We start from the raw sequence: 18,281 nt of genomic DNA on the forward strand, positions 1-18,281 counted from the left end.
TATGTCTATGAGATGGCCCCACAAAGATAGTAAAACAAACCTATTTAAATGCTTTTATAATTCACAGGTCAGAAATGACCCATAAGACAACCTTTGTACCCTAGTGGTGTAATGCCCACATGGAAAGATAAACAAAAATTAAGTGTCACTTTTTCTGATGATTTGGTCCATTTAGGAAAAGTCATAAAGTTTCAAGTTGGAAAACTGTAGTTTAAGGTATTTTTTCTACAGCTAAACATGGTAATGGGTTACTTTTTACCCGCAAGACAACACAAGGGTTAAGCCTATCATGGTACACGTTTCTTAATTTACCAAATATTCTATGTTTTGTTTAAGATAATAGATTGTGTTGAATTAAAGAAAGAACTGTTTTATTTACTTAACTATGACAAAAAATGACAAAAATAGCAGCATAAATTGACCCAAATAAAAATCCGTGAGAGTGAATCCGCAATAAGTATTGTCCTATGAGCCAAATGAAAAAAATATGAATTAAATGAATGACATGTATAATAATTCCCTTTGACAGCAGCCATAATCTCCTTACCAGATCACAATTGACTGATTATTGTTGTTGTCTTTTCCCTTAGGGTAACAGCTCAGACAGTCCCGTGCCCTCCACATCAGAGTCCAGCACCGCCAGCGTCCGACGGCCTTCATCACAGACCCCCACGCACTCTCGTCCTCACATCTCCTACTCGCCGCTGGTCTGCCGCGCCGACCCCTCCATCGGCGAGGACGACGAGACAGAAACGACCAGACGGGACCAGGAGGCAGTCTGCGGCGAGCGAGGGCGCGAGGCGGGCCGACACCCGTCGCCTCTGCGCCGCTACCCCTCCGAGCCCTTCCTGGCCTCGCAGGAGGAGGACCACAGCCCCGATCCCATCGGCCCCATGGAGACGCTGACCTTCGAGGCGGCCATGGCCTGCAGCCTGGGACGCTCAAACACCGTCAGTTCGGCACGCCCGCGCTTGCGGACCGGCTGGCAGGTCCCCAACGGACACTTTCGCAAGCGTCTGGCGCAGACGGCCTCGGTGGCCGGTTGCGATCCCCTCAGCGACACAGAGGAGGACGACCGGTGCTAGGGACAAAGACACGGCAACTCTTTGCTGCATTCTACACCCTCAATCACGACTCAAAAGAACACTTCTTCCTGAAACTGTACTTGCCAATTCACACCAGAAAACAAAGGTCTATTTCCTGCCTTTTACTTGACGATAGAGAAACAGTAATTAATTGGAAACAGCCAAAGGATGAAGGAAGAGAAAAGTGGGTACACACATACTGATATTCAACATTCAACATACTGAGAGTCACCACATGATAGGTTAAAACAAATATAATATCATGTGCTAGTTGTTACTCAGGATGGCTGTTGCAGTATCAAGACAGACCTGTGAGAGGCAGCACTGTGCAACAGGGCACACAGACTGCCGGAAAATACAACGAAGAACATTAAAAGAAGAACTTGCATTAGCTTTTTTTTGTACAGGATAATATTTTAGAGATGTCAGACAATCAGGCCTTTGCTGACTTTGGTCGCAAAGGGGGAAGGGCAAAATTCTCAAATTTAGTCCAATTATCACTATGTGTATAGCCCACTTAAAAATACAGTACTGGGCAAAAGTCTATAAAGCACAAGTATATGAGCCTTATATCATACAGCAACACTGTATCCCATGACTTTTTACTGGAAACACCGTTACATTTTGGTGAGGATTCATACAAAGGTCCAGATTGTATTTATTGATTCATTCATAGACAGTCCTCCACCACGAATCAGAATGGCACCTTACGTTTGTTGTCCAATGCTTTTACTGGCCTTGGTGGAGGTCAGTGCTCAGTGTATTGGCATTGTATACACAAACAAGTAAACAGCAAGGTTAATAGCGTCCTAAAGACTTTTGCACAGTACTATTGACCATTTGCACCGACGTCACGTGATCACATGACTGCCCTGTGATGGACGGCGGAAAGAAATGATTGTTGAATGGAAGTGGACGTGACCCAAAGCGACTTAGTGACTTGGCGACTGATATTTTACAAATTAAAAGTTATTATTGCCCATAGAGCCATGGAACCTACTACTTCAACCGAAATTCGCCTGTCAGTCGAAGTTGCACATTTAGTCGGGACTCATAGAGCGCGATATTTACTTTAGTTGGAGATCCCTAGTTCGAAAACAGCCCCTTACCTTCTGTTGCCTGCTGTTTTTACCAAGTTAATCAAATCGCCGACTTTGCCGGAATTCACAGCGCACGACCTATATCATTATGTAGTCAATGCCGTCTCTTCTCCTTACACCAGGGCTGATTTAAAACCTTGTCGCTGGCGGTCTCTGGGACGAGATGCTACGCTCACACCGGGGGCCAATATACCTCGTAATGCAAAGGTAAAACTTGTGTATCACGCTAACTGACTTATTTTTACACAGTCCGTTCTATATTGAAGCGCTGTGATGATGTTATGTTACTATGTTTACTAGCATGGAGCAAATGACTATCGTAGTGGCAAGCTATGCGGTCATTTCATGAATATGACTTTGGCTCCAGAGTGAAAAACTCCAAGCACAAAGACGCCCCCCCTCCCCCCATTATTAAACAGTCAAATGCACTTAATAGTATTTGAAGAAGGTGCATTTTAAAACTAAGCTGCATGTTCGTGCAGTTGGAGTGGACGCTAACTATCTGGCTCCTTAATGTGATTTGAGTCACGTAATTCGACACCTCTGTTATTAGAGTGTACGTTTACTAGAAAAATATATGAACATTTGTCTACTAACCTCGCAAAGAAATGACCGCTGCAAATCCGTGAATACTTTGTGGGCTGCCAGTCCTTTCTGTTGATTGCTGCTATCAATTGACGTTGTTCGTCTTCATTAGTAGGTATGCGATAAAAAGCAACATTTGGTTTACTCCTTTGTCTGTCTGTACAACCGACCGCACAGGAAGATATGACCATTTTATAAGATAATGGATTCCATAAAGGGATTGACGCTGTACGAGATTCAATGGTTACAATACAGGCAAGTGGCTCTATTTTGCCGTCCGGTGTCCCCGAGGGGGCGTTCCCATGAGGACTGACGTCACGTGCAAAAGGTCAATACATATGAATGAATCAAATGACGCAATTAGATAATCCAATGTTGCGCTTCGCAATGTTTCGGGTTAATGTAAATATGTAACTACATTTTCCTATCGGTGACTTTTCTCTATAAATACATTGTGACATCACAGCGTCCATGCAAAGGAGTGGACACTCCTATTTCACATAGAATTAGATTAAAAAAAAAACAATATGAATGGATCTGCATGAGAGAGGTGTTTTTTTTCTGCTTTAAACTTGTGAGATAAGAATGCACTTGTAGGATAATAGAAACAAATGATTGTTATTTCAACCAGCTAAACAAACCTTTAAAATCTTTCTTGTGTCATTCCTGTTTATTTTTATTTTCCCAGTCAACACCCTTTACAAATGGGAGCAATGTAATCTTTCAGGAACACCATTGACATGTCATATTTATTTACCATTCTCTTTCTTGTGAATATTCAAAATAGAAAGCACTGCAGACAAAATGACTGTAGAAACACTGTAGACACATCCTCAATCGCTTACTTAAATGTTACTCTACTACTTACTAATAATGTACAGAGACTATTTGTAACACTTTAGAGAAAAAATAAATAAACTATAAAAAGCTGGTGAGCATTACAAGTAAAAGCGTTCATTTTAATGGTCGCTGAAGGTTTGCGTGTTTGTTTTAATTACCCAACAAAGCCAAATCTGTGACAATCACGACCCAAAAAAAACCCTGAAAATGTGTATCACGAGTTCCTGAAAAGAAAAGAAAATGCAAATAATTGTTGGTTTTTACGTGTATGATAGCTGTGTATATATAAATAAACGTGTTTTCAAGTTCACACTGTTATTGAGTGTGCATTTATTGAGCCCTGGAGAAAAGGAAAGATTAGCACTCGCTACATTTTTAAACATTGGTAATTTTACATTAACAGCTGTGCTTTTGTTGTGTCTAAATGTTTATTGTTGTGCTAAAAAAGGAAACAACCGACTACCGTGAACGCATCACATGTCACGCTATGTAAACATCATGTAAAGTACTGTAAAACATCACCAAATCTGTTAGTCATTATTATTAATCAACAAAGCAATCAGAAAAAGAATAAAACATAACTTCAATTCGTATGAGTAAGTTATGTGTCTTTTTTTGGGCAATGACGTTTGCACATATTTTGGCTTCGAGAGGAAGTTACCAAAAAAGGGGCGGGATTTTCCCATTGTTTTGGATCTGGTGAAACTAACCAATCAGCGCAAACCGTTTTGTTGTGACGTCATACCCAAACGACACTTTAGCATGTCTAGCGGGAAAGGATAGCTAGACAACTGTTTTTCATGTTACTGGTGGGGGATAAAACACGAAAATGTCGCCATTGCCGGGGCTCAAGACGGTTTAGTTGAACTGTCGGCGCTGCTTCCGTCTTGGTTATTTTTTATGTACAACATTCCGTAGGAGTGAGGAAATGAGCGGGGCCAATCGAGGAAGTCGCCCAGCTGTTGGACAAAGCTAGCTGGCTAGCCGTTAGCAGGAGTTCTTTGTTTTTGGCTTCAACGCAGAGTTTTGGTGTAAACATGAGCTGAAACTTAGGCGGCTTCGTTAAAAAGTGACATAAAACATGCAGTCTTTACTGTGAATTCTTATTTTGTGTGTGAGAGACATAACCGTAGAACTGCAAGTAAGCAACAGTGGGCGTCGGTTGTAGCATTTCATCAAAATATAATAGCTTCCTAGTTGAGAGCGACGCAGAACAAAGGGGGTACAAAATGGGCAACTGCTTGAAGTCGCCCACGTCGGACGACATCTCTCTGCTTCATGAGTCCCAGTCGGACAGGGCGAGTTTCGGGGACGGGACGGATCCAGACCTCGAGCCACCTCCGCCCTACCAGGTGAGCGACGTAACCAACAAACACCTACTCGGACTTGAATCATTTAAGAACAGCTTTATTATGAAAGCGGCCAATGACAACTTGTTATTTGACCAAGGCAGAGTGATGGTGACATGTTAAATGGCCTAAATATGTTACGTGAGGTAAGCTGCTTGGTGGAGACACTCGCAGTAATTAACATATCATCAGGTAAGTTGATTTAAAAATATACATGGTGAAAAGTCGGACATAGTTAATATGATCATAAAGACTTTAACCCAAAAATCAACAGAGCATGGATAATATCGTACTTAGCATTGCCTGCAACATTATGCAGTCAACATGCAACTTTGTTTGCAGTCAAACTTCCACCATGTGACTGACTTTTCAAGAATGTCAACACGCATGTGCATCGTGAAAGCTTGACTCGTCAGACCGCTTCGGTGTTGTTGGCGAAAGTGAAAACCTGTTGTGGAAAATGTTTGTCTGTGCTTCAACAGGAGCAGGCGCACATGCCCATGTACCATCCCACGCCCAGTCAGGCCCGTCTGGCCACCCAGCTGACGGAGGAGGAGCAGATCCGCATCGCCCAGCGCATCGGACTGATCCAGCACCTGCCCAAGGGCGTGTACGACAGCGGCAAAGATGGCTCCGAGAAGAAGATCCGAGAGTAAGTTTTAAGAATTGTCACTCGTGTATGATATCACATACAGATGTAGAGCATTTTGTTTGCTCATCAGGTCTCAAACTTGCTAAAAAAAACAACAACGGTGATTCATTTAATAAGTTAATTTATGTCAACCAGAAAAAATAAGTGTTTTGGTATCTTTAGGTGCGTGATCTGCATGCTGGATTTTGTGTACGGCGACCCGGTGCGGTTCCTGCCGTGCATGCACATCTACCACATGGACTGCATAGACGACTGGCTCATGAGGTCCTTCACCTGCCCGTCCTGCATGGAGCCCGTCGACGCCGCCCTGCTCTCCACCTACGAGACCAATTGACGCCCCGCCGCCCCCTCCTTCCCCGTCAGCTGGCCTTATGCGCCGCAACAGTGGGTGGAGCTTAAAAACAACAACAAAAAGGTCGGCTGTCGTCTTGCACTTTGACAAACATGATGTTCAAACACCCTCCACACACGTGGCTAAGAATGTTCGACAACCTTGTAGCAGAGATGTGTGTGAGTGTGTGGCCACTTGAGCCGGACTCAGTGGTCACCTGACTATTAAACTATTCACCCAAAATCTTAAAGCGTGTCACTCGAACTCACACCTTATTAGCAATTGCCTAATGTCTCGGTGCATTAACGCTATACTTTAAATATTTATGCATTCTGATTGTGTGTCTGTGCGTGTGTGTGTTGCGTGCGTGTAAATGTATGTTATTAAAATGAACATGTAACACACATATTCAATTGGCAATATTTCATAAATTGAGGCCAACCAATAAAATACCCTTCTATCAAAAGAAAACAGGAAGTCACTGTAACTGCATTAGTTCACTCAGAAACTGGACATTAATTAAAAAGTCAACTGCGCATTTGGACGCTGTTGCTAACCAAAACAGCAACGCCCACCGAGCCACATTAGCAGTCTCTTATATTAATTTAAGTGTCAAGCTAAATATGGCTTTTGTGTTCCCCTACATTGTGACATGTGGTTGCTCCACAATGTTGTGTCCACATATTCGCTTGAAAAAATCCGTGGGTAATGGACCAATACAGGTTCATACTGGGCTGTAATTGCTTGTAGATACCACAAGATGGCTGTAAATGGACGGGGATAGTCCGCGGAAAGCGAAAATCCATGTAATTGATGCCTATTGAAATGCATTGGGGCGGGGAGGAAAATTTTAAACCAAAAAATTCATCAAAAAACACTGTTAAAGATTCATTATTTTAAAAAAAATAATAATAATAATACTTTTTTGGACGGGGGGGTATATTTCTTTTAAGTTGAAAAAATTCTATGCAAATCCACAGATGCCTAACTGTGAGTATAGGTGGTTCAACGCAGTTCTTTGGCACCAAAATGCTACCCAGAAAACAGCTAATATGTGAGTTTTTCCAGCAAATAACAGGAATACGATTTTTTTTAATACACAAAAATTTGCAAAAGCCAAACTGCAAACGTGCATATACCCATAATATTGTAAAATATTATTCCCCAAAAGTCCTCCTCCCATTTGCACACCCCCTCACCTCATACTGTGCAGTTGGACTCTGTTGCTAACCAAAATGGCAGCACCTCCCAAGGTACTTACTCACTTACTGTCCCTCAGATGAATTAAAATTTTGAGTGAAAGATGATCCTTCATCATTCTGCTTCTGTGGATTTATTGTTTCCATAATAATCCCCTTCATTGTGTTTTAAGCTCCACGTTCACTTCAGGTGCAGCAATATTGTCTTAATATTATTATTATTTTAAAGAACAACAAAAAAAGTAATTATTCCCAGCCAATATTTGCAGAAATAGACAGAATAAGCAAGGTTTGAAAATGTACACAAAATACAGTTAATTTTAAGCTTAAAGTGCTGTATGATGTAAAATTTAAAATAGGTTGTCCTTAAGTGTAACATGGTGTGCGTGTGTGTGTGTGTGTGCGTGCAAGTGTGTGTGTGTGTGTGTGTGTGTACAGCAGGTCAGCCAGTGTAAAGGGCTCAGGCGGATCGCAACATGCTTGCACACTTTTCATCTGATCCACTGATTTGCACTTTAGAACAATATGTTAAAAAATATATATATATATATTATTAATATATGTATTGTAGACCTTATAATAACCTTGCACTATCAACATTTACTGTACTTTTGTTTCCCTCTTAGTCCTCAGTCGTGTACGGACAGAGGTTTGCAGTCACCAGTTACAATATATAATATCATGACAGATTAACTTTGTTGCAGAAGGTTGTCAAGGCAGTAGCGTGACATTCTCTTGTTATGAACTATTATTTTTGTTACAGTTAGCGGAGTTGAGACACACAGGATTGCCTCACTGCACAAACCTCTGTCCAAACCCAAATTGTGTGAGTTACAAAAATTTACGTTACAAAAATTTACGTCACCCCCCCCCCCCCCTTGCAGTGTTTTAAAAACCTGGACATTGTTTCCTGTAATCTTGTTTTATTTCTTCTGTTTGTGTTGGTTTGTTGGCGCAAGGGCGAAGCAGCCCTCGCGTGTAAAGGAAAAAATGTAATAAATTTGAAAAGACCACCTTTGGTATGATTCTTATTAATATTTCCTTCATGTCATCAATTATTTAGATCAGTGGTTCTCAGCTGTTGTTACCTGCATCTTCCTATTGTCACTATTGCGACCATTTTATAGAAGTTAAGAACAACAAAGCATTTTTTATAACCCATTGATGACTATAGATGTAAAAAATTCATTTGAACTTTTTCTATTAGTTTTACATTATTTTCCACTTTTGTTAACAAGAGTATGAAAACCTAAAAAAAAATATTTTATTGTGTATTTAGAACAAATATAAAATTTGTGATTAATCGTGAGTTAACTATTGGAAGTTTTTTTTTATTAGGGGCATTAGACAAAACATTTTTTTTTTTTTAATTAATCACATGACTTCACTGGTTAACTCAAGATTAATCACAAATTTGATATCTGTTCTAAATGTACAATACCTTTTTTCTAGGTTTTCATAAAAAAATGAAATAGAAATAGTTCAAATGAATTTTTGACGTCTATAGCCGTCAATGGCAGTGAATGAGTTAAATAGCCTCTGAAAATACATGTACGGTATGTTTTTTTACTTAATTTGACTATACAGCGTGAAAAGCATATTGCTTATATGATAGCATTGTATTTGTTTACAGAGTAGCTAATGACCAGAACACAATTGAGTAAGATTCCCTGACACCTACCCAATACTGTATGTTCATTGTGGGAACCTCATCAATGGCATCAGTGTTACTGCAAACATAAGTTTAATATTTACCGGTATGTCCAAATGAGCACATTAGATGCCAATTTGTGTCTTGATGGCAACATTCTTTTCCCCCCCTAAATTCAGATTAAAAGTTAACGCACTTAATCAGATTTTCGACACTGCAACACGGAGGCACTTTTACTGTGGAGTTGCGTCATAAATCCATCTTAGAACCCTGCTAATAATTCCGATTTTCTATGGTGACATATTTAATCTCCACAAATATCCCAACAATGTCGGCTTATAGACGTGTTTGACTTGACGAGAGGCAAATCCTACTAGCACAATGTTCTCCTTGAAAAAAAAAAAACACACACACTCATGTATCCAGAGAGAGCGATTTTACTTTGAATGAGCACCAAAATGTCGGCCATCAGGGCTTGTACATGCCATGGAAGGTGACGGGGATTGCGCACTCCACCTCGGCCCGGGCGATCTCCGACAGGTCCTTGGCGTTGAGGATGAGGAGGTACCCTGGTCTCTGTGAGCCGGGCGCCACCACGATGGTCAGCAGCACGCCTGGAAAACACCACGGACACATTCATTGCTATCGATTGGCTTTGCTTTTTATTTGGCTTTTTTTTTGTGTGCACAGGTGTACCAAGAGAAGGATCTTAAAAAAGGAGTGTTATGAAAGTGATGTAAAGTGAGTAAACTGTCACATTTGAATGTTTTGATATGAACAGTCAACCTTTTTTATAGTCTGTGTGAAGAGACTCACCGCTCAGGCACAAGCTCAGGTGAGTACACAAATGTATAGTATTGATGTCAGCATTAAAAGTAGCTAACTTCATTTCATTTATGAACATCTTTTTATGTCGTATGATGGGAAGTCTTTACGTGAAGAGACACGCCTCCAAGTAATCAGTAACCGCCCTCCGTACGTCGCCACGTCCGTGCCGAAGGGTGAGTAAATTTGACGGCGTATTAGGGCCACGTATAAATTAAAAAAAAATTTTTTAGATAAGCAATATTCCAAGAAAAAAACTCGCAAACTTGCCACTTTATAAACTCGCAAATTAAAAAAAATAAAAAATCTTGCAAATTTACGACTTTATATAGTGGCAGATTTACGGGAAAAAAACTTACGAGAGATACACGTAGCGTACTACTCGACTGTTTGTGCCAATACTTTTCGGTCGGGTTTCCAAATAAGGAGATAGTCATTGTTTTAGCATAGATTAACCATATGATATTAAGCATTCGCTTTTTGAAGCGTTGCGTACGGCCACTGGCCAGCGACAAAGACGCCTCATTTTGCGAAAGCCCACACCCGGACGATCAAGCATTTAAGTTAATTTGTTAAAATGTATATTTACTTGTACATTTATGTTTCCAGAATTATTATTTACACATTCATATTTTATTTTATTTTTTTATTTTTTATTTTGTACAAGTATCGAAGTTGATGTGTCGAATGTGCTGCTCTTTGTCATTGACTTGCATTTACCTAAAGTATGCTAGTATCTGATTGGATAGTGTTAGTCAGGTGATCAGGAAGTGTTGTTGCTCTGGCTGCGGTGAATGACGAGTAAAGTTTTAATTTAAGAATGACCGTCTCCATCCTGCCTTTTCATTTTATAAACAGTGTCCCATTAACCATCACTAAATCCTCACATGATTAGGCTATAGCTACGCTACGTGTATTTGTTGTAAGTTTTTGAGTTTTTTTCTCGCAAATCTGACACTTTATAAAGTGGCAAATTTGCGAGAAAAAAACGTGTAACTTTGCCACTTTATAAAGTGGCAAATTTGCGAGATTTTTCCCTGAATATTGCCCCCGCCCTCTGAAAAAAATAGATTTATACGTGGCCCTACTATGCTGTCGTAAAATAAATTCTAAGTAGCTCACTTCTTTTTTTTAGACTTAGGATAGTTGAGAATGTTAAAATGTAAAAAGTGTTTAACCCTTTTCACACTGCATTTGCTCAGTGTGAAAAAGTTGCACAGCATGCGAATTGATTGGTTGCTAACGTGCCGTGCCCATATTTGGAAGTGCTAACGTTGTAGTCAACCAGGAAGTGAAAATTGATTATGGAAAAAATAGTAATGATTTTGATTGATATTGAAATCACAATAATAAACAATTATTCACTGACTTGATTTGGATGAACTGGAGTTTATTTATCCCAGCTGACTTAAATTAATCTATCATACAAATATTGTACTCAATCTAATGAGATCCAATGAAAACATTGTATAAACACCTCAGTTTCAATCATACCGTCATCCTCGTCCACGCCATCGGGTGTTTGCACAAAGAGGGGCTCCGAAGGATACGAGTCCGGTTCTTGCCAAATCCAAGTCTCCTTGGTCTTCACGTTCAACTTGCAGATCTGCACGCAAGACGAAAGCCAAAGTGAAAGCAAATAGAGCATGAGTGTGAGCGCGCCGTTTCGTCAGTGGGCCGGCCGAGTACGCACCCTGTCTGGTATGAAGTGGTTGAGACCCAGACCGTAGGCGTACGTGTAGTTCTTCCCCGCGTACTTTTCGTAGTTGATCTGGGGGAACTCAAATGCTGCAAACACATCAGAATAATCAAGAGTCCTGTAATTGAGCTGGTTTAAAGGATTTTTGTGCACTTTGTCACTTTTTTACTCGCGACTGCCACCTCTGGCCCAAAGCGTAACTGCAGCATCTGCGTCAGGCTCATTCACGGTGCGCGTGCGAGTACGTGAACCATCTTAAAGCGACAGCCACAGTTGACAAACGAAGACATGATTTCAAATGAGGTAAAAAAATATATATATGTTTTTTTTTAACTCCGCCCCTCCCCAAATAAACCGTGGAATGTGCAGGGTCCGCACACTCTACTGTCAGGGCACTTTGTACTCATCTGGGCATGCATGATGTAGAAAAACCTTTAACATGACCTTTTTAAACGGCGCAATGCACCTTTAAGCTGTTTTAACCTTTAAAATTAGTTAATTGAATTATTTTTATTTTATCTTTTCCATTTATATAATTAAATTATTGGGTACTTGATTTATGATGAATTAAAAAAAAAAAGCTAAAGAAATAGTGAAATTAACTGTTTTATATATATATGGGTTAACATTACATATGTGCTGTATATTTAATAGAACTGAAAGTAATTGATTATAAATAAAAGTAACAAATGAAGATTCATTATTATTAAATAATGCATTTATGTAATGCATAAAAAATGAAAATGTATTGAATTGGATCATTAATTGCAGTGAGATAATACAACATTTTTTAAGAAAACACAATTATATATATTGTGACCTGAAAATAATGGCCTATGTCATATAGTTTGTTTTTGCCTTAACATCCTCTCAGGATGCTGGACACATCTGCTAAAATTGGCTAACATCCTTATTCAATTAACATTCAATTCTACCTGAAATTAAATTATTAATACATATAATGTTTTCAGTATTTGGTTACATTTTTCACGTCAAGTAAAACTGGACTGTCCTAAACAACTGTAGTGTCTTGGATTTAAAAGTAGTTGACGATACTGCAACATACACGTAGTTTGGACATTTCATTATTTTTCGTGAACTCACGGTAAATTAATTATTCATATATTTTTCAGCGAGACTGAAGGCGTGAATGGATTGGTCTTATTACCCTGGCGAGGTCCGGTGAAGAGCACCTCGGGTTCCAGCCAGATGGTCCCGTCGGCGTGCATGACTGCTGTGGCTGTGGTGTAAGGCAAGCTCACCAAGTTCTTCCCTTGCTCCTCCTGCATGGCACAAACAAGTGAATTAAAAAACAAACCAATATGCCTTTGTTTTTATTTTATTGAATTTTTATTATTGGAGTGAATGACCTTGTGGACGTCCAAGGGAATGACGTATCTGCGAACTTCCGGCTGGGGCGCTATCATGGCGGCCTTCTTCACCTCGTCCCAATTGGCCCTCAGGTTGGCCAACCACAGGTAGTTGTACACAAACTCGAAGCTGATGCGCACAATAAATAGAAAGGATGACATCGGCGTCAGACGGAACGCGTAGGTGGCGTTTTGGCGACTCACCCCTTCCACGCGCACAGGTCGAACACAACAAAGCCGTCGTCCTCGTAGGTGTTGATGTGGTGGAACATGCCGATGGCCGCCCCTTTGAACTTGTGGTCGATGTACTCACCCGGGTTCTTTTTGGCGATGTGGAACAACGTCTACAGCAAAAATCAACATCGGCTTTTTGCACTTTAAATCATTCCGACGCATCTACAGCCGAACGTCCAAAGTGGAATGTGGTCTACTCATTTTTTTTCCATTGGAAATAATATACATTTAATTTACTTCCCGTCAACAAAACACCTTTGTAAAGTATACAGGCAATGTTTTAAGTCGCTCGTAAGTAAAATCAATCATCAAGGCAAAATAACTAAAACTGAAACAGAACTGTTTGAAATGTGATACTGACACCTAGTGGTGATTTGTAGGTATTGCTGAAATTCACAATTCGTGTTACAAAATGTGACTTTTTGTCACAGAAATTTGACTTTATGCCACGTAATTTAAAAAAAGTGGCTTTTTGTCATGTACAGATTTATTTTCACCGAACTTTTTCGTAATACAGTAATACTACAACTTGTGACTTTTGAAAATCTGACTTTCCCCCTTATTAAGAATTGTTCTCAGTGAAAATCTGACTTATTTTCAAAATAATTTTATGACTTTTTGTCATGGAAAATCTGACTTATTGTCACTAAAATCCTGCTACTTTTTTTGTTTTTCAAAATAAAATAAAAACTTTGTTACAGAAAATCTGATATTTCACCCTCATAACACTGATGTTTCTTTTTAAGAAAATTTCTTTTTTCTAGGAATATCATTTTTTAAACAATATTATTAATTTTTCTCTAAAAAACTAACCAAAAAGCAAGACTTGCCATCACAAAAATTGGATTTTTCTGCTGTGATTTTTTTTCCCTCTCCAAAAATATGATATTGTCACATAAAATCAGACTTTTGTAAAATCACAATTTGTGAACTTTTTTGCCATGAAAATTATTATTAAATACAAATAAGATATTTGTATAGCCATGAAAAATCTAGTTTTCTTCTCCTAGTCTTATGACTTGTCACAGAAAACCCTAAAAAATACCGATTATTTCTTCTTCTTCTTTATTTTAAACTGACATTTAAAAAATTCACAATACAGTGTTCCCCCACTATAATGCAGTTTACTTTTTGCGGACTCACTGTATCACAGATTTTTTTTTTGTGCAATTTTGCATGCATTTTTTTCTTTTACAGTAATGTACTATTTTATAAAATGTGTGAAGGTTTGAACATTGAGAATGTTTAAACAAGAGAGAAATGTGAAGAAATGTAATTGCCTCGATGAGAAAAGTGTATAAACTGTGTGGTGCGGGGTTTTAGAGCCTTAAAAGATTTATAACAAATGTAAAATATAAAGCTAACTTCTTCGCGGATTTCATTTATTGCGGGTATTTTTTGGAACCTAACCCCAGCGGAAAACGAGGGAACACTGTATATGAATTTTTTGTCACAGAAAGTATTACATTTTTCTTCCATATCAGCAAATAAGACTTGTCTTTGAAAAGCTGGCCTTTTTTCGTTGTTGTTGCTACTTTCACTTTTTATTTTTTTAAAAGATGACCAATTTTTATCATGATTCTAAGTATGATTTTTTTTGTCATGAAAAATCAAAACTTTTACCTCAAAACGCAACAACTTTTTCCTCAAAATTAAAGTAAATTAAAAAAAAAAATCTGACTTTGACTCGTGAGGTATATTTTTCAGGATGGTCCAAATGGGTTCAACATTTTGTAGCGTTCCTCTTTGGCGTCTCGGCTGCGTGTTTTCACCTACCCCTTGACTCTCATTGGACTCGAAGCAGTCCATGTAGTTGGAGCCTCGGATGCTCCATGCGCTCAAGAACTTGAGCAGGTTGATCTTGACGGGCGTCTCCACGAAGACAAAGTAGTTTTCCGACATGCCGAAGCTGTGCACGTAGGCGGGCTTGAACCTCTCGGCGCTGGGGAACTGCACCACCACCCTGGACTTCTCGATGGGGTCCGACTTGTCTGAGGCAGGACATGACGTCAAGTGTTGTGATTTGGCCAAAAGTATTGGGACGCCTGCACGTGACATCGACGGCAACCTTTCTGCGTGGGCGGAATCCTGACGATGTTGTAGGCCAGCGTGGCCCCTTTGCCCATGCAGTTCCCGATGTTGTACACGGTGCCGTCCCTCTCGATGTGGGGGTGCGCCGTCACGCCGTTGATGTTGATGTAGTTGCACATGTCCACCTGCGCGTCAAAAGTCCAGTGTTTTTGTTTTAACAAGAGGGCTGAGGTGTTTTATTCCTCCAGCTCACGCTACACACACCTTCTTCAGTGTGTCCAGGGTGTCGGTGTCCACTTTGGTGATGTAGTTGGTTTCGGTGACGGCGTAAAAGTCTTCGCCCACCGGGTAGACGTTGACCAGGCAGTTGTCCGTCACCTCCACGCCCTTGAAGTAAGAGAAAAACCTACACACCAAAGTTATAACAAAACAGTTTGGAAATTAATTCATATTTATTAGTTAGTTAGTTTAACAGATCAGGTTTATTTAATTTTGTTAAACTCTGTATATTAGTTAAGCTTATTAGCTTTTATTTCGTTTTTTTTGTTGTCTTCATACCTGGAGAAGATGTTTTTGCAAGGATCGGGATAAGCGAACGTGCCAAATTCGGTGATCACCACACGCTTCTCTGTGATGGCCCGCACATAAGCGTCGGTTTTGACGAATCTGCAAACATCAAATGACTTCCACATTAACGGCACAACACACAAGTCGGGAGCCCCAAAAGTTGGACAGGTCAACTTTTGACCAAATGTACACTTCCAAGGTTACATTAAAAACACCAGGATGTGGCTTGGTGATCTTCCAAAGCAGTGGTTCTTAAACATTTTACCATCATGCCAACAGAAGCGCAGTAGGCCTAAGTATTCAACAAAGCAGGACAGAGATTTTATTCCCCAAAATGTATATTAAATATTTATAATATTACACAGAGTTTGACATTAGTGCTGCGCTTAAATATAATAATATAAAAAAAAAAGCTGCACTTAAATCATGATTCAATTGAAATGTGTTGCACATTAAAGTTACATATTTTTATAAAACAAGGACATTTTAAGCATTAAATACAAATGTGGAACCTAAAAAGTCAATATAACTTCACTTTTCTTTGGCAGTGATTTTTTTGCCCACCACCAGAGAGAGCCCATGTGCCACACTTTGAGATGCTCTCTTCTAAAGGATTAACGCCATAGGCCCACTTCTTTTGGCTTTGTGTTTGTTTTGTGAAGCCACCGCAGCTACTAAAGCATTATTTAGCTTATCAACCAACATTTAAGTACTTGACTTCTTTAAAAAAATATATCAAACTTTTTTTTTCTTGAAAATATCTCACCTTTTCCTCGTTTAATTACAACTTTAATTTAGTGTAACTATGTATTTTTCTTGAGTTGTGTGATAATGGACAATGTTCAAAACATGAAATGTGTGAATCACCCCTAATCACACTACTGATTTGTGATGATAACCATAGTACAGGAAATGGAATGTATTGTGACCAAGAGTTAGCATTTCTCTAAAATAAAATTCTAAAAGACTTTTTAATTTTTTCCCCAAAATATTGCATGCGTGTTATGATTTTTTCCCCCCGAATATATATATTTTTTTCTATATGACTTTTTCATTGAAAATAGACACTTTTCTTGAAAACATGCCAGTTTTTTTCTAATAGGCTTGCACACTGCACAGTGAATACTGGACGGTGGCGACATTTGACAATTCCTTTCATTTTTCCTCGGGGAAAAAAATGGATTCTTAATTCAAACAACATGCCTAGAACAAAGTTTCGACAAGGAAGTTGAGTTTTAATTCTGTGTTAGTCTTCCCATACATCTTACTTGCGAAAGTAGGTGACTTGTCCGTTCTTGAAGTCAAACTTGTGCATGAGCGCCTGACCATCAAAGAGGTGGTAGAAAGGCTCGTCCCCCACCTCGAAAAGACCCGGACCCAAACGCAGTAGACTTCCCCTCAGAAACGAAGGAATCCTTCCTGGGAGGGATGCAGGAAACAAGCCGATGAATCAATCAATTTATTTATTTATTTATTTGGTTTTTTAATATATTTTAGCATGAAAAGAGTGTGAAATGGAACCTATGACTGTTGCTGGAAGAGGCTCTGCAAGCTCCTCGCATGTCTCAAAGATCTTCTTGTAGCCGCCGGCTGGGTGTTCAAATCTGCAAGCACATCATCCAATAACAATTGAAATTAACTCGGATCAAATTGAATTAAGCACAATTCATATAAATCCATTTAAAAGTAATTAATTTCAGTTAAAATCCTCAAAAAATTAAATCACTACAAAAACTGTAAATTAAATACATTCACTTTTAATTGGATCAATTTAGCAATTAAACCTATTACAATTAAATGCATTAAATGTTTAAATCTAGACTACAACTAACAATTTTAAAGATAAAAATTACAGGTAGATTGAATGAGTTTTAGATTAGACTAAATTAGAATAAGCATGGATGGATGGACATTCAATCAACAATCAATTCCAACTGACCTGCTGACCATGGCGGGTCTCAATGCTGGTGAAATAAATCAAAGCAAACTCTTGAAGTAAGTTTGTCCTCTCTGGCCAGACTGGAGCTATTTATCCGTCTCGTGCCCCCTCGCAAGCTGTGTTGTCAAGCTTTTTTTCCCCCACCCCTACCCCTCTTTGTTTGTAGCCAATCAGGTTAAAGTGTGAACAAGAATTCTATTGTGTCGTTGGATGTCTCAATTGCAAGCCTGCTTGAAGCCGGATTTGTGACACAAAACATTCAGAATTGGAAATATGTTGCAATGGAGGGTTTTGGGGGGGGGTTTGGACAAAGGTTGACCTTTACGTTAAATGTCTGCTTAGTCATGTGAGGTACACATGCAGTACAGTCAGTATACTGCACCTTGCCATAGTCAGGGCAAGGTACTGTATTCTTCGTTTTGATTTGCACAAGCTAAACAACTGGTCTTATTTTTGTGACTGACATCATGCTGGGAGCTTTTTTTTTTTTTTATAAAGCAAAAAATAATCAAAATAAATATTACAAGAAGTTATCTTATCTAGATTGTGTAGAATTTAACTGTTTCTGTGGTTAAATGTCAACATTAAGTTGAAAGATTACGATTTTTTTATTCTTGAAAATTTGATTTTTTTTCTCAAACTTTGATTTTTTCTCTCAAAATTTGATGTTTTTTCCTCCTCAAAAACATGACTGGAAAAAAAAATAAGACTGACTTTTTATTCCCTCCAAGCTATTTTTTCAAGAAAATCTGTGACTTCTTAAATATACCATTATAAAAACAAAACATTTTCAAAACGTATCTTTTTTTCTTTTTTTTTTACTT

At 39.0% G+C, this 18,281-nt stretch overlaps 3 protein-coding genes across 7 annotated transcripts in view; 2 read left to right on the forward strand and 1 right to left on the reverse strand.

Annotated features, from left to right (window-relative positions):
- LOC147181223 (voltage-dependent R-type calcium channel subunit alpha-1E-like) overlaps positions 1 to 3,928 on the forward strand; it is a 63,324-nt gene extending 59,396 nt beyond the window's left edge. For all 5 annotated transcript variants that reach the window (XM_086083837.1, XM_086083855.1, XM_086083862.1 and 2 more), the window contains one exon: positions 591 to 3,928. In XM_086083837.1, coding sequence (XP_085939963.1) covers positions 591 to 1,085 — 495 coding nt within the window. In that variant the 3' untranslated portion in view covers positions 1,086 to 3,928. The remainder of the gene's footprint in view (positions 1 to 590) is intronic.
- Positions 3,929 to 4,356: 428 nt separating this feature from the next.
- LOC147181224 (RING finger protein 11-like) lies at positions 4,357 to 8,154 on the forward strand. Its single transcript, XM_086083919.1, has 3 exons — positions 4,357 to 4,962; positions 5,442 to 5,611; positions 5,774 to 8,154. Exons 1-3 carry the CDS (start codon positions 4,840 to 4,842, stop codon positions 5,943 to 5,945), a joined length of 465 nt encoding a protein of 154 aa, XP_085940045.1. The 5' UTR covers positions 4,357 to 4,839; the 3' UTR covers positions 5,946 to 8,154.
- A 1,059-nt stretch (positions 8,155 to 9,213) lies between these two features.
- On the reverse strand, positions 9,214 to 17,573 carry rpe65a (retinoid isomerohydrolase RPE65 a). Its single transcript, XM_086083905.1, has 13 exons — positions 17,458 to 17,573; positions 17,040 to 17,122; positions 16,787 to 16,937; positions 15,510 to 15,617; positions 15,216 to 15,357; positions 14,989 to 15,136; positions 14,697 to 14,911; positions 12,891 to 13,030; positions 12,687 to 12,816; positions 12,485 to 12,599; positions 11,311 to 11,405; positions 11,112 to 11,223; positions 9,214 to 9,406 (listed from the first exon to the last, which is right to left on the reverse strand). Exons 1-13 carry the CDS (start codon positions 17,466 to 17,468, stop codon positions 9,261 to 9,263), a joined length of 1,596 nt encoding a protein of 531 aa, XP_085940031.1. The 5' UTR covers positions 17,469 to 17,573; the 3' UTR covers positions 9,214 to 9,260.
- Positions 17,574 to 18,281: the final 708 nt, after the last annotated feature.

Source organism: Leptonotus elevatus, chromosome 1, assembly GCF_054856555.1.
Source record: "Leptonotus elevatus isolate MCC_2025b chromosome 1, RoL_Lele_1.0, whole genome shotgun sequence".
Classification (NCBI taxonomy): Eukaryota; Metazoa; Chordata; class Actinopteri; order Syngnathiformes; family Syngnathidae; genus Leptonotus; species Leptonotus elevatus.

Excerpts from the sequence above, each read along its gene's own strand:
- rpe65a (XM_086083905.1), bottom strand. Across the intron at positions 13,031-14,696 it reads AGTCCAATGAGAGTCAAGGG|ACGTTGTTCCACATCGCCAA; the intron begins GTAGGTGAAAAC and ends TTTTTGCTGTAG. Across the intron at positions 12,600-12,686 it reads TTCCCTTGGACGTCCACAAG|GAGGAGCAAGGGAAGAACTT; the intron begins GTCATTCACTCC and ends TGTGCCATGCAG.
- LOC147181224 (XM_086083919.1), top strand. The coding sequence starts at position 4,840 with ATGGGCAACTGCTTGAAGTCGCCCACGTCGGACGACATCTCTCTGCTT. Across the intron at positions 4,963-5,441 it reads AGCCACCTCCGCCCTACCAG|GAGCAGGCGCACATGCCCAT; the intron begins GTGAGCGACGTA and ends GTGCTTCAACAG. Across the intron at positions 5,612-5,773 it reads TCCGAGAAGAAGATCCGAGA|GTGCGTGATCTGCATGCTGG; the intron begins GTAAGTTTTAAG and ends TGGTATCTTTAG.